The 13,099-nt window shown below is 33.4% G+C and overlaps 2 protein-coding genes and 1 long non-coding RNA gene across 5 annotated transcripts; 1 reads left to right on the forward strand and 2 right to left on the reverse strand.

Annotated features, from left to right (window-relative positions):
* Positions 1-86: 86 nt before the first annotated feature.
* LOC112745008 (casein kinase 1-like protein HD16) lies at positions 87-6,010 on the reverse strand. Its single transcript, XM_072234284.1, has 16 exons — positions 5,039-6,010; positions 4,752-4,880; positions 4,575-4,648; positions 4,369-4,438; positions 4,225-4,280; positions 4,050-4,121; positions 3,839-3,933; positions 3,693-3,759; positions 3,397-3,526; positions 3,083-3,301; positions 2,831-2,961; positions 1,948-2,122; positions 1,764-1,854; positions 1,347-1,504; positions 618-806; positions 87-439 (listed from the first exon to the last, which is right to left on the reverse strand). Exons 1-16 carry the CDS (start codon positions 5,405-5,407, stop codon positions 380-382), a joined length of 2,085 nt encoding a protein of 694 aa, XP_072090385.1. The 5' UTR covers positions 5,408-6,010; the 3' UTR covers positions 87-379.
* A 2,735-nt stretch (positions 6,011-8,745) lies between these two features.
* Positions 8,746-11,248, forward strand: LOC112745012 (high mobility group B protein 15-like). 3 transcript variants are annotated; one of them, XM_072234290.1, is made up of 6 exons: positions 8,746-8,882; positions 9,400-9,612; positions 9,716-9,794; positions 9,988-10,168; positions 10,247-10,719; positions 10,810-11,248. In XM_072234290.1, exons 2-6 carry the CDS (start codon positions 9,443-9,445, stop codon positions 11,173-11,175), a joined length of 1,269 nt encoding a protein of 422 aa, XP_072090391.1. In that variant the 5' UTR covers positions 8,746-8,882; positions 9,400-9,442; the 3' UTR covers positions 11,176-11,248. The 3 variants fall into 3 exon arrangements, with proteins under 3 accessions (XP_072090391.1, XP_072090390.1, XP_072090389.1); XM_072234289.1 differs by having other exon boundaries at positions 8,747-8,882; positions 9,397-9,612; XM_072234288.1 differs by lacking the exon at positions 8,746-8,882 and having other exon boundaries at positions 9,296-9,612.
* Positions 10,006-12,560, reverse strand: LOC140184017 (uncharacterized). Its single transcript, XR_011880680.1, has 2 exons — positions 12,211-12,560; positions 10,006-10,641 (listed from the first exon to the last, which is right to left on the reverse strand). It is a non-coding gene; the product is annotated as an uncharacterized lncRNA (long non-coding RNA).
* Positions 12,561-13,099: the final 539 nt, after the last annotated feature.

Raw genomic sequence — 13,099 nt, forward strand, 5'->3', positions numbered from 1 at the left:
AGTAAACTCTCTGTTTTGGATTTAAATTCTAGTTATTAACTCATTATGATTGGCTTAAACCCTTCATTCACAAAGAGCGTTATCCGTACAAGCAATTGTATTTTCTTATTAGCCGTCTCTATTATTGGGTCATCAATCTTTCTTGAAAATCATACAAAAATTTTGGTAACACCTACATATACATATTGGAGGAGCATAAAGCTAAGCTGTATAGATTAACATTAAACACATCCCCCACGCAAAGAACTTACAATAGAATGGGAGAGAACAACAACACTATATAACAGCCGAAGATACAGTTTCCTGCTTGCACAACTAAACACAAGCAGAAAATATGATTCTATTCCAAATCAATCAATGCTTTGATCTGTTGAAGATATCAGCATACAGTGCGCCCATAGCACAAACAAGCAAGATAAAGGTTCTTTGACCATTTTTCCTGAACACAAACAGAACCAAAATGAGTCGGTCTCATTATCAATTATGAGTAATACATTGCTTATGCAAACAAACCCGTCAATAGTCTTTTGCATTAGTAAGACCCGATGTCTATGTAAAACTTTTCTGAACTAACAGTGTAACTTAACCTTATGAATTACTCACACGACAAACTATACCTTAACGTGTGTGCTGGGAAATTGAGATGTGCGTAGTGTTTCCTGAGTTTCATCACCTGGCCTGCGCCTTGGAATACTTAATATAAGAGCAGATTGATCCCATGTAGCAGCAGTTGCTGTAATCCTGTAACCATTATCCCATCGTCTGTGGATGCCCTCACTAGGATAGAGAAAATCAAGCTCAACAACCTACATTGATAACATGGATGACAAGAGTTAAGTCTAAACGCACAAAGATAATACAACGTGCAGACAACAGCAGCTCAAAAGCAAGAGTTTTCCGGCAAAATAATTTTTCAATATATTTAGACAGAAAAAGAAGTGCTCATCTACATAAGAGAAAGTGAGCAATAACCATATTAAATCATTTAAACTATAAACACATTTGAACCAAGAATAAGTTATCAGATTTGTAGTTGAAGTCTAACTTGACCAGATAAAAAGAAACCAATGTATGTTTGTTAATAAAGCCAAATCTGGGACTGCATTTTGTAAATAAAGCCAGAACATTACTAATTGTCTGATTCAACTTAACTAACAATACTTGAATCTGGTAAAATTGGGCCAAATTCTTTGGAGGCTTTCAGTATCACTTTGCAACAAAAACCATGAAGTAATAGCACTTAAAAAAAATACCAAAAACATAGTGAACAGAAGCTCTACAACAAATGCTCACATAAAACAGAAGAATCATTAAATCCAAACCATCCAACACTTTTGTCAACAAACCTGATCACTGAATCCAGCATTTCTAGACATAACAACACCCCAGCGACTTCCGGCAGTGGCCATCGAGGTGACATGAAAACCTTCTCTCCACTTCTTGTTTATCCATTTGAAGGGGAAAGAATCACTTACTTTGTATGATTGTTGTGTGTACTGCGTGCCTGTGGACATTAGGCCGTAAGTCATAAAAGATAATTGTATAATTATAATCCTTCTATGATCTATCAATAAAAAAGGTAGAATCCATATATGAACTGAGAGACCAAATTATAGCCAAAAACCTAAATTTAAAATAAGATCTCAGAAATAAAAATCAAGCAATGAAACATTAAATCTTCCATGGTATTTGATAACATGAATAACCTTTGGAGAGAAGTACAAATTCATATTTATCATTTGTTACTTAACAAATAAACAGACCTTTTGACATCACCACAAGAGAGCTTCCATTATTAGCGCCAGCTATTGAAGTAATATAATAGTTCTTTTCCCACTGCTCCATAATCCATTCCTAAATAGAAGCAGAGTCTCATGGATAAACTTCAAAAGTTGAAAATAGAGAATGGAGTTTTAGGCAAATACAACATATAACATACAAATTCACCTTGTGCAAGAAAAATGGTGACAACTTGTAAACTTGAGTTGTAAAACCAGTTCCAGCATCCATAATAAGCGCCCAGAGATTGGAACAAGATGCAACACAACTAATAAGAAGGCCATCTGCAATCCCTCTCTCAACATGCTGTGCTAGTCTTGCATCAGCTACATTATAGTGATACCTAGTACACAACCAATTCAAAGTTCAAAACCTGGTAGTGGTCATGGTCACATCTCTTCTAGGTAATAGCTTAACATTATTGCACAGATGAAGAAAAATAAGGCCTTCATCAACCAAACCACATCAATACACAAAAGGAAAAGGAATATCCAAGCAACGAAAGAATACGTTGAATTTCAGCCAAGAATGCATTGAATTTAATGAACTAAAAAAGAGAACCACTTCCAGTTCAGAAGTGCTCCACAATAAACTACCAAACATATAGGGACACCGTCATTTAGATGTAATTAATACTGAACAATGATATTAAAGAACTGACTTGACATTAAAGGTTCAGGCAATACAATCCAAAAAAAAGACTTCTTTGTTTGGAAAGTCTAATTACACATTAGTGAATTAAGTGCAAGGAATAAATTTAAATTTATTCTACATGGACATTTGATTGCTGATGTTGAAGGTATACATTTTGAATTATTTTCGAATATCTCATTTGATTAACTTAGATATCACATGATGAGTAGTTTGACTAGTTTCCTGAAATAGTGTAGTCAATTTATAGTTTCCTATTATTTATTGGATTTCTCCTATTTGTCTTTTTAATCCCATTGAAGTTAATTAGGTTTATATGCCAACCACAGGACAACTTTGTACGTTGGTAAATAAAAGCCATCATATCAAAAATAAAAGCCAGGTTAAAGGGCAGATCTACCTTTGTTTCATTGGTAGTCTGGCATTGTAAACTGAAATCCATTGTGTAGCAGGAACCCCCAAACGAACCTTCTTTTTGGGTTGTGAATCATCCTCGTCCTCAATATTCAATCTACCCCGCTTTTGCCCAACCTGATTAATTTTGATTGCGGAATAAATGATCATGATGTACACAAAGACCCACCAAAAGAATAAAATATATAGAAGATAGAGCCGAATATAACATCCCCTGAGATTATGCTATCATGAGTACCTTTTGAGCACCTTCAGTGTTAATCGGCCGCAATGCAGGATTTGGACCAAGCATACCATCAAAAAGAGAGATTAGCTTGGAATAGTTTGGTTCTTCATCAAATTTCATGTTCACTACAATCTCAAGAAATTGCCTAAAAGGAGGAGGGCAGAAGCAACAGAGCATCTCTGGAGATGTTCCCATCTTCTTTTTGCAAACAAGGAAGGACTTGTTATCACCCTAACAGAGAAGGCAAAACAAGATTAACATCCTAAGAAAAGAAAGTCAATTGCCACAGCAAAGAGTTGATAAGAATATGTTAAAACAGCATATACCTGATAACCTTGCCATGGTAACCGCCCTTTATGAAGGAAGATGAGTGTATATGCCAGAGATTCAAGATCATCCCTTCTACTAGCAGTTCTTCCCAAGTGAGCATGAACACTTGCATATCGAACAGTCCCTCTAAAGAATTTTTATAGATAATCAAATCATCAAGAAAGTTGATAAACAGATAAGAACTAAAACATTGCATGTGTGTGTATATATTTATTTATGGGTGTATGTGTGTGTGTGGAGAATTTAAAATGAAAAATAAAATTAAGTAGTAAAAGGAGGCAAAAAAGGAAACCTAAACATATCTGGACGTTGATCATATTCAACATGCTGCCCACTGGAGGTGTCTCTCCACTTTGTTGCTGCAACATGTTATATGTAAGAAAATATAAAGGAAAGAGGGTAAATAAGAAATTCCACCCTTGAAATAAAATTGCTAACCTAATCCAAGGTCAACAAGGTACAATTTCTTCTCTTGTGGTGTCCCTGGCTGGCCTAGTAAAAAGTTCTCTGGCTTTACATCTCCATGCACATATCTATGATGAAAAACAACAACAACAACAAAACAAATATAACATATAAAAACTAACTCAATTATAACAAATCACAAAGAGAACCATTGAATGCAAAAAGCATCTGCAAAATATCATACCCTCTTGAATGCATTTTCTCCAGGATTGACAAGGACTCAACAGCTATACATGCAACCATTTCTGCAGGCATCCTACACATACAAGAGACAAGAAGAAAGAAAAAGGGAGGTCAGAGAAATAACAATTACTTATTGCATAAAAGAAGATACAATCATGAAGGTGGATTATACTCACGCCTGGCTTGAAGAGTTCCACACATCCCACAAGCTTGGACCAAGCATGTCCATAACCTGCAATATACATACATATATATAAATTGTCAAATGTTTAAGTTGGCAAAAAGAAAATATGATGATCGTTGTGTAGATTATATCATACCATTACATAATATTCTCCTTGTCTTCCTTTATAGTGTACCTTTGGTATTCCATGACTGCCACCAAGGGTGCTTTCAACAAAACACAAACGACCAAATCTCAGGCAATTTTACTAAAACATAAATCATATAATAATGCAAACCAGCTCACGACATATGTAACATACTAAATAATAATAATAGTATTAACACTAAATAGAGTACCTACTTGTAAACTTGCCACTCATAAGGAGGGCCATAATTACAGCCTTTACTATTCCTATGTTCAAATTTTAGAGCCACCTGAAATGAGAAAGATGTCAAACAAATTGAGCACATACATTTGTTGAAAACTAAAAAAAATCGTTAAGCGAACCCTCGGGTAGGTATATAAAGAGAGGATTACCTCAGTAGCCCCAGGGCCACTAGTACGATCATTACCCCCGGTAACTCGACGGCCAACAAAGACTTGACCAAAGCCACCTTTGCCCAGCTTCCTATCCACCTTGTAGACAGGTGATCCTCCCACTTGAACCTGCCGAATGAAAACATATCAAAACAAAAACAAGCAACAAGTTATCGACCAGTGCAGCATTATTCAATGATGACGTTGAAACAAACACAATAAATAGAAGAGGCATGTTCGTTGATTAAGCAAGTAGTTGGGGGAGGGGGGGAGGGGGAGAGAGATACCCTCTCAGGAAAAGGAGCTGTGTTGCCCTCATCCTCTTGAGCAACGCCCTTGTTGGCACTCAACCCGCCACTCTCGTCACCCATTACGCCGACTTCAATCCGCTCTTCGCTCTTCTTATTCTTCGCGCGCTCTACGTCGCTCTCGGCCTCCTCTTCCGATATCACAATCACTGGCTTCTCCTCCTGCTCCAACTTCTTCGCCGCCAAGCGGGTCCTGGGCCTCTCCTCGGCCACCGTCGCCGCTGCCGCAGCCGCCCTGGCGACCGCAGCTCGAGTCTTCACGTAGTTGGCCGCCGGAGACGGTGGTTCAGCGATTCTACGGCCTACCTGAGCACGACCACGCCGCGGTCCACTACGAAGCTCCGGCATTCTCCAAACCCATGCAATCGGTTTTCACGGCGCCGATAACCTCGATCGTCATATGCGTCACGAGAGATCAGAGACGAGTTTCATAGCTGAGATTGCAAGTTTACGGAAGGGATATTGAAGAAACGATGATTCTGATGGCTCTGTGTATAATAGGAGAATTAGGGTTAGGGTTTGAAGGGTGAGGAAAGTTAAATGATTGATTGCAGTGTTGTGTGCAGAGAGAAGGGAAAGAGGAAATTTTTTATGGAAAATTTTGGAATACAAAAAATGGAATGATATTTTTGTGAAATGAAATGAAATCTTAGAATTATATTTTTTTTCCTGGTGGACCTCACCCACTTTGTTTTTGTTGAAAACAGTCAAAAACTCAAATCTATCCAGACATCCAGATTCCAGTATACTACTGTATTTACTATTTACTAAACTGTAAGTAACGGGATGGCGATGTAAGACTAGCTTTTATTTTTCCCTTATTAAGGGCTATCTCCTCCTTAAATCTTCACAACACAATCATCATTCTTTTCTTATTTCTCTTTTCTTTGGTATAAATAACCATGTTTTACTCTTTTGATTTAACAAATCTTGCCTGTGAATAATTGTAGAGTTAAATTTTATATTTTTACAATACAAATTCTTGATTTCCTCTTTTTAAATAATTATTATTATATATGGATCAAATTTAAACAAATCTATATCGAATTGTTTGATGCTTTTATATTTTTGGAAGATTCTTCATTCAATGATTCAACCATTCTAACATTAGTTCTTTATGTACTAAACATAAATAATTGCTTTCCAACATTAAATAGTGTGGAACACTCCAAACATAGAATGAAAATTATAACTTTGAAAGTTTACTTGTGATCCGATCCGAACAAGTTCACGTTTGATCATATTTAATTTAAATGGCTTTTGGATTAGTTGAATTTCGTGTGTGTTTGTGTGCATTTGTTTTTAAGATTTCAACTCACAGATAACTTCTCAGTTCTCACTGATGAGATTATTAATCTTTATATTGTTTAGGTTTAGTTTGAAATAAATATACTTACGTGAATGATTTTATTAGAAATAAAAATAAAGGTATGCGAGAGATTAAAATGTAATCGAATACATTATAAAACCTTAAAATCAATTGGCTCAAGTAGAAGAATCACCACTAACAACTTGTGCGTACAATGAGAGTTTAATTCTCCAATCAAAATAAGAATAATTTTGATGGATAATGTCATAGGATTAAATAAGATTTTACTATCTAAAATTAGTACCTAATTTTCTTTTCTATAATGAACTAACTCTTTGTTTTGGAAGCAAATAAAAATAGATTTTTTTTAAATTATTTTTTTTAGTTTAATTTTGTATTATTTAATATTTTTTATATTATTTCTTTGTGCTATATAAAAATTATATGTTAAGAGATTACATTTGAAAAAATTATTAAAACTACGTTGTTTTGAAGTGTATGTGTTGAGATTTCATTTCTATTTTAGTTCATCAGTGCTTAACGACAAAAATAACTGGAAGTGATAAAAAAATAAAACAACGAACTATATTATTTTTAGAGGATTAATTAAATTGATTTTATTTTTTAGATACCAATGAACTATTTTTCACAAACTATTTTAAATATTATCTCTGTTTGCCAATTTTAATTCAATAGTTATTTTATTTACCTAATAAGATTATCGCAAATTTAAATCTTGCACATAAATATTTCAATTAAAACTTAAGGGATTTCGCCCGAGGTATATAAATTGGAATTTAGTACATTTTGAATTTTTTAAAAGAAGAGATGAAATAATAGATTTTCATTTTATATCATTAAATCACTATCCTAATTAATTATGTTAGGTATAATATTAAAATTAGTTATTAGTATAAGATATATTAAAAATAAATTAAATAATACATATTTATATATAAATATATAATAACTAATTTTAGTAATTAATTTGAGTGCTTACATGATATTTTTGTTATCTTAAATAAATAAATTTTTGCAGTAAGTTTTTTAGCTTTGTACCACTTATCTTTCCCTTAATTAAATTTTAAGTTATGCCTTTGTTTCACGGGATACATACCTAAAGAGAAATATATAACATCAAAGATAAATTGATAGCATCATTAGAAAAAGAGTAAAGCATTGTTTTTTTCCTCAATATTTGTGGTAAATTTTATTTGCGTTCTTAACGTTTAAATCGTCCTATTTATATTTTTAACGTTTGTAAAAGTAATTTAATGTTATCCCGCCATCAATTACACTTCATGAGCGCTTTTTTTATTTTTAAAAATCTCTTCTTAAAGTTAGAATACAAATGTCTGAGATAGAATCGATCATCTATTCCGAAAAATAGTTCATCAAATGTTGAAACTAATTTATACAACATTTACATAATTAACTTTTCTAGTGACATAATTGAATCTAAACATAAATAGTAGGTATAATATTAAAATCGACCACATTCAAGTGAGACCTAATTGAGAATGAATACATCTAAATGAGAATAATTGAAAAATATAATCTGATTTGTTAGTATAATTGGTAGTAGGATAACATTGAATCACTTTTATAAACGTTAAGGAAACAAATAGAACGTTAGGGACACAAATAAGACTTACCCCAAATATTAGGACAAAAATGATACTTTACCCTTAGAAAAATTAAGCCAATGTTGATGCAGATCGCGACTTAGATTTAACTAAGTGACGAGGCATATGTATGTGGATCATTGTATATAAAGATAAAGATGAAAATATAATTAAAATGATAAACGAGAAGTTACAAGTTGGAGCTCACAAAATTTGAACGAATGAAGAAAAGGGAAAATAGAAGAAGATTATGGTGGAGAGAAAAGGATAGGCGAGAAAGGTGGTATGTGATGGACTAATTCCAAATCCAAATTCATAGAAATTATATAAATAAATGATAAATGATTGTTGGCTATAAATATGAAATACTCTGATCCAATGTATCTGATACATATATTTCTCATCTATCGCTTATTTTTATGCTCAACTTTAACTTTTATCCCTTTGTTTCCATTTTGATTAGTTTCACAAATTGGGCCGTTTCAAACGGGAAGTCAACATGACACGTTATTTTTGCTATTTCATTTCACCCTCACATTAATTTTCTATTTATTCTTATTTGTTCTGAATTTACTATTATAGAGGAAGAGCTTTCATAAACATATGATAAATATAAATTCAGACTTTGCTCCTAATTAAGGCCAACAGGAACAAAGCCATAATAATCCCATGAATTTCTAACTTAATGAGGTCAAAATTTCAAGTGGGTATATATAAACTATCTCTACTTAAAGGTTCTTCATCATTCATTCCAACCATCTATAAACAAAAATACAGAGAATAACGGATATTAAAAGACCTAGTTTATAATACTTGGTTTATTTCTTTTTGCCCTATATCATTTCATTCATTTGCATCATAAGATTCCTCAATTCCCAGTTATTCTTTGGTAAGTTTTCATTATATCTTTCACATTTTGACATCTATATATCCATGCCTCTTTCTGTCATTGGGTTTCCTCATTGTCATGTTTGCTTTTGTTTAACTACGTGCGTTATTTTATTTACTCACTCTCTTTTCTTTGTCAACGTTGTTATTTCATGAATACCAAAAACAAGAAAGCAGCATTAACCAAACATGAACTAATAACGTACATAACATCACACTGAGAAGTTTTTATCTGTGATCACCTATATATACTTCGTCCTTTGTCTTAAGAGTGTTATCATATGAATGTCCAACTTCACTTATAGCATATACGTTTTGTAAAATGTGTTCTCTAGCTATATATGTTTTAGCCCCTTCTCTCTTCCTTTTTATAGTACTTTTACCTTGATCGATATTATAGAGTTGTTCATCAGGCCTTAATTGATGGTTGTGGATTTGTTCATCAAGTGTTAATTTGCAGAGTGATTTTGATGTATGCAAGGCTTTGTTGACTTTTGTGATTTAAATGATGATAGCAGTTAGCAGACATATATATGATCTTTGAAGGAGTTGTGTATTCAAATGGCATCAACATCTTGTGTGAGTAACATGCCATTACCCGCCACTACTATGACTTGGAACTCTCACCAAAATCCTGCACCACTTGCAAAGTATGAGGAGGTTACAACGAATCCCAAGCTTTTCATGAGTACTCTAGAGAAGCTCCATGCTGATATGGGAACCAAGTTCATGTAAGAAACATTTCTAATTAGTTTTCATGTATGGCATGATGAAACATATTTGGTGGTTTAATACTCATCATGCATGTCTATTTTATATTTTTATTTGTTGTAGGATACCCATTATTGGAGGAAAAGAACTGGATCTGTTTCACCTCTTCATTGAAGTGACTTCTCGAGGAGGGATTGAGAAGGTACCATTAGCTTTTGGAAAAGTGTAGGGAGACAATGAGAATACTAAATAATGTGAATAATGGAATAAAAAATGAAATTGTTTAGATTCCTCATTGTCTCCCTAGCGAAATTGTTATGTTTTTCGTGGACAATTTGTATTAATTAGGTAGCTTGCAACTTTAATTTCCGAGCGTAGTTTGGTGTGTGTTGCAGATTATCAAAGAGAGAAGATGGAAAGAAGTAACTCAAACTTTCAACTTTCCATCAACAGCTACAAATGCTTCTTTTGTGTTGCGCAAGTACTACTCTTCACTACTTTACCACTATGAACAAATTTACTACTTTAGAGCCGCAACTGGATGGAACCCTACTTTAACTGCTTCTTCTACTGCTGGTGTGTATAGCTATAGCTTGTTTATATATATATGTATATATATAGTACAAAAATAGTAACTTCACTTCAATTTGTCAGATGTTGTGCAAAGAGCACAATTTTCACAGCCTTGTCTTGGCTTCCAACATTCAAGGGTTGATGCTACTGCCGAATCATCTCAAGGATCTGCAGCAGTAGTTGGAGTGATCGATGCAAAATTTGAAAGTGGATATCTGATTACAGTTTCAATAGGTTCAGAGGTGCTGAAAGGTGTACTTTATCAGGATCCACATCCACATCCACATCCACAGGGAGCATTTCAGAGTGTTATGGCCAAGAACACCAACAATAATTGTAATTCTTCATTGGGTGTTGTCCACCGTCGTCGTCGTAGGAAGAAATCAGAGATCAAAAGGAGGGATCCTGCTCATCCAAAACCTAACAGAAGTGGCTACAATTTCTTCTTTGCTGAGCAACATGCAAGACTAAAACCACTACACCAAGCCAAGGACAGAGAGATTAGTAGGATCATTGGTGAACTTTGGAACAAGTTAAAAGATCCCGAAAGATTAGTAAGCTAATTAAGACAACACTTAATAATTATTAGTTTGTCATAAAATATATTAACTAGCAGCTTAACTGACATGTATATGTGTGTTCAGGTATATCAAGAGAAGGCTTTAAAGGATAAAGAGAGGTACAAAGCAGAAATGGAAGATTATCGCCAGAAACGCAACAATAATAATAATGCTGCTATGCTGCCATTGCAACAACAGCTTCCGGAAATGGATGAGAACGAGGAAGGCTCTCTTCAAAGTCAAACTCCTGAAGAGGAGAGCACTTCTGGTGGTAGCGAAAATGAGAATGATATTAACATGGATGCTTCTCTTCCTCTTCCTCCTGTTACTACTACTACACTGCCTCCTCAACCTACATTTTTTAGTTTAGACAAACCATCCATGGAAGGAGATTATAACCTTGGACATCAAAATATCCATGACTCAAAAAATATGTTGACAATGCTTTAGCGCACCGAACACATTTTGTTTTCTACTTTTTCTTTGCAATTGCATTCTATATAGCAACAAATCACCTGCACAATTGTATTATTTCATTATTATAAATATTCAAGTGCAAGTATTTCGCATTATGCTGCACACAAGTAGCGTAGAATCACTAACAAAATTTTGTTCTCATTCGACACTAATTTAAGTGTTTTAATTTTTTACGTTTTCTCAGTGTTCTTCAAATTTTGGAAATTATTCTTTGAGCATATGAATGTTTATAGTAAATTTTTAATATTCTTCATATATCTTTGGCCTCCCTCTATAATTCTGTAACTATGAATTTATTAATGATAGCAAATCATTAATATTGATAAGCCCCACCTCTTGACATTGACATTGATATTGATGTTGTGACACTGTGATTATTAGATTGATAGCAATAGATCAATATTAATATTCAAAACGACATTTTCCTCCTCAAGTTTGATAATAGATTATAATGCTTTTAAAGATACTAAGTAGTGGTGTAAATCATAGCAAAGCGTAAATATATAACAGAATAGATAATATAGATTGAACACATATTAAGCCTAATAATTAAAAGAGTAAACTACAATTTTTACTTAATATATAACAGAATAGATCAATATTAATATTTAAAACGACATTTTCTTCCTCAAGTTTGATAATAGATTTAGATTATAATGCTTTTAAAGATACTAAGTAGTGGTGTAAATCATAACAAAGCGTAAATATATAACAGCATAGATGATAATATAGATTGAACAAATATTAAGCCTAATAATTAAAAAATAACAAAACTAACAATTATTTATTCTAAAACAAACTCTCATAACACCGGTGTAAAATTACAAAGAAATAAACCAAAGCCTCTTCCCACTAGTTTTTGGATGACAAGAAGAAATCAACCAATAATTCTGGTGAAGTTCAAATATAAAAGAATCCAAGATAGCTATTGTCTCAACTATGGTAAAAAATATTGTAAAAATCCAACTGCTATGGCAATATAGAACCTAAAGGAGCCAAGATACATACCTGGACTTGGAGTTGCACAGGTAAGATCATTAGGAACAAGGACTGAAATGGAGGAAGAAGGAAGCAGTTCAAGATGGCAAAGGGCAGAAATAATGGCGTGTGAGTACACAAACAACAAAAGAAAAGTGGAGGAAGTACAAGACTCTGAAGAAAGTAAATAGTAAATGAACGAGGGAGAGGTGCTGCAGTGGAGGGAGTAGGTTCATGGAAAGTGCAGGACGTTATGGGAGATGAAATCCTTATAAAAGAGCAGGTAAGGAATATCCCAAAAATCAGCTGATAAATAAAAAAAGAAGAGAAGAAAATGAAAATAAATTTACCAGAGAGTTAGAATTAGAAAGGATTATGACAAAACTAAAAGAAAAAATAGTAGAATATAAAAGTGAAAAGAATGGAAGTGGGCTAAGCAATTCAAAAGTGAATATAGAAATAGGAGAAACTTGGGCTTTCTTCAATATTCCCCAATAAGCGCAAAAAAAACTTCTCTGGATTAAAAGACAAAGGTGCAGACAAAGGGGTTCAACCAGATCGGATTTTTGGATTTTTTTTGGATTGACCATGGGTTTCTGTTTGGGCCAGATTATTGGTTCAGTTCTTGACAACAAAAAAAATAAACGAAGAGAATTAAAATATAATGATAAAAAATTAAAAATCAAGAGAAACGCCAAAATGACTAGATAAAAAATCGTATAAATATTAAATACTATTTAATATCTGGTTAAGACCTTATAAAGGCGCAAAGTCGTTACATCAGGAAAATTATATAAATAACATGCATCATGGATGCATAAAATAGGTATATTATTGAAGTGCCTTTGTAACTACAAATTCTCTTTTTGGGGTGTACAAGACAGCGGAATTCCGAATCAAGGTGAAAATAGGCTAATAT

The sequence above is a fragment of the Arachis hypogaea genome, chromosome 4, assembly GCF_003086295.3.
Source record: "Arachis hypogaea cultivar Tifrunner chromosome 4, arahy.Tifrunner.gnm2.J5K5, whole genome shotgun sequence".
Classification (NCBI taxonomy): Eukaryota; Viridiplantae; Streptophyta; class Magnoliopsida; order Fabales; family Fabaceae; genus Arachis; species Arachis hypogaea.

Coding starts and splice junctions, on each gene's coding strand:
- LOC112745008 (XM_072234284.1), bottom strand. CDS start 5,407: ATGCCGGAGCTTCGTAGTGGACCGCGGCGTGGTCGTGCTCAGGTAGGC. Junction 3,760..3,838: donor CCTTGTTGACCTTGGATTAG/GTTAGCAATTTT, acceptor AACATGTTGCAG/CAACAAAGTGGAGAGACACC. Junction 807..1,346: donor ATGCTGGATTCAGTGATCAG/GTTTGTTGACAA, acceptor TTATCAATGTAG/GTTGTTGAGCTTGATTTTCT.
- LOC112745012 (XM_072234290.1), top strand. CDS start 9,443: ATGGCATCAACATCTTGTGTGAGTAACATGCCATTACCCGCCACTACT. Junction 9,613..9,715: donor GATATGGGAACCAAGTTCAT/GTAAGAAACATT, acceptor TATTTGTTGTAG/GATACCCATTATTGGAGGAA. Junction 9,795..9,987: donor CTCGAGGAGGGATTGAGAAG/GTACCATTAGCT, acceptor TGTGTGTTGCAG/ATTATCAAAGAGAGAAGATG.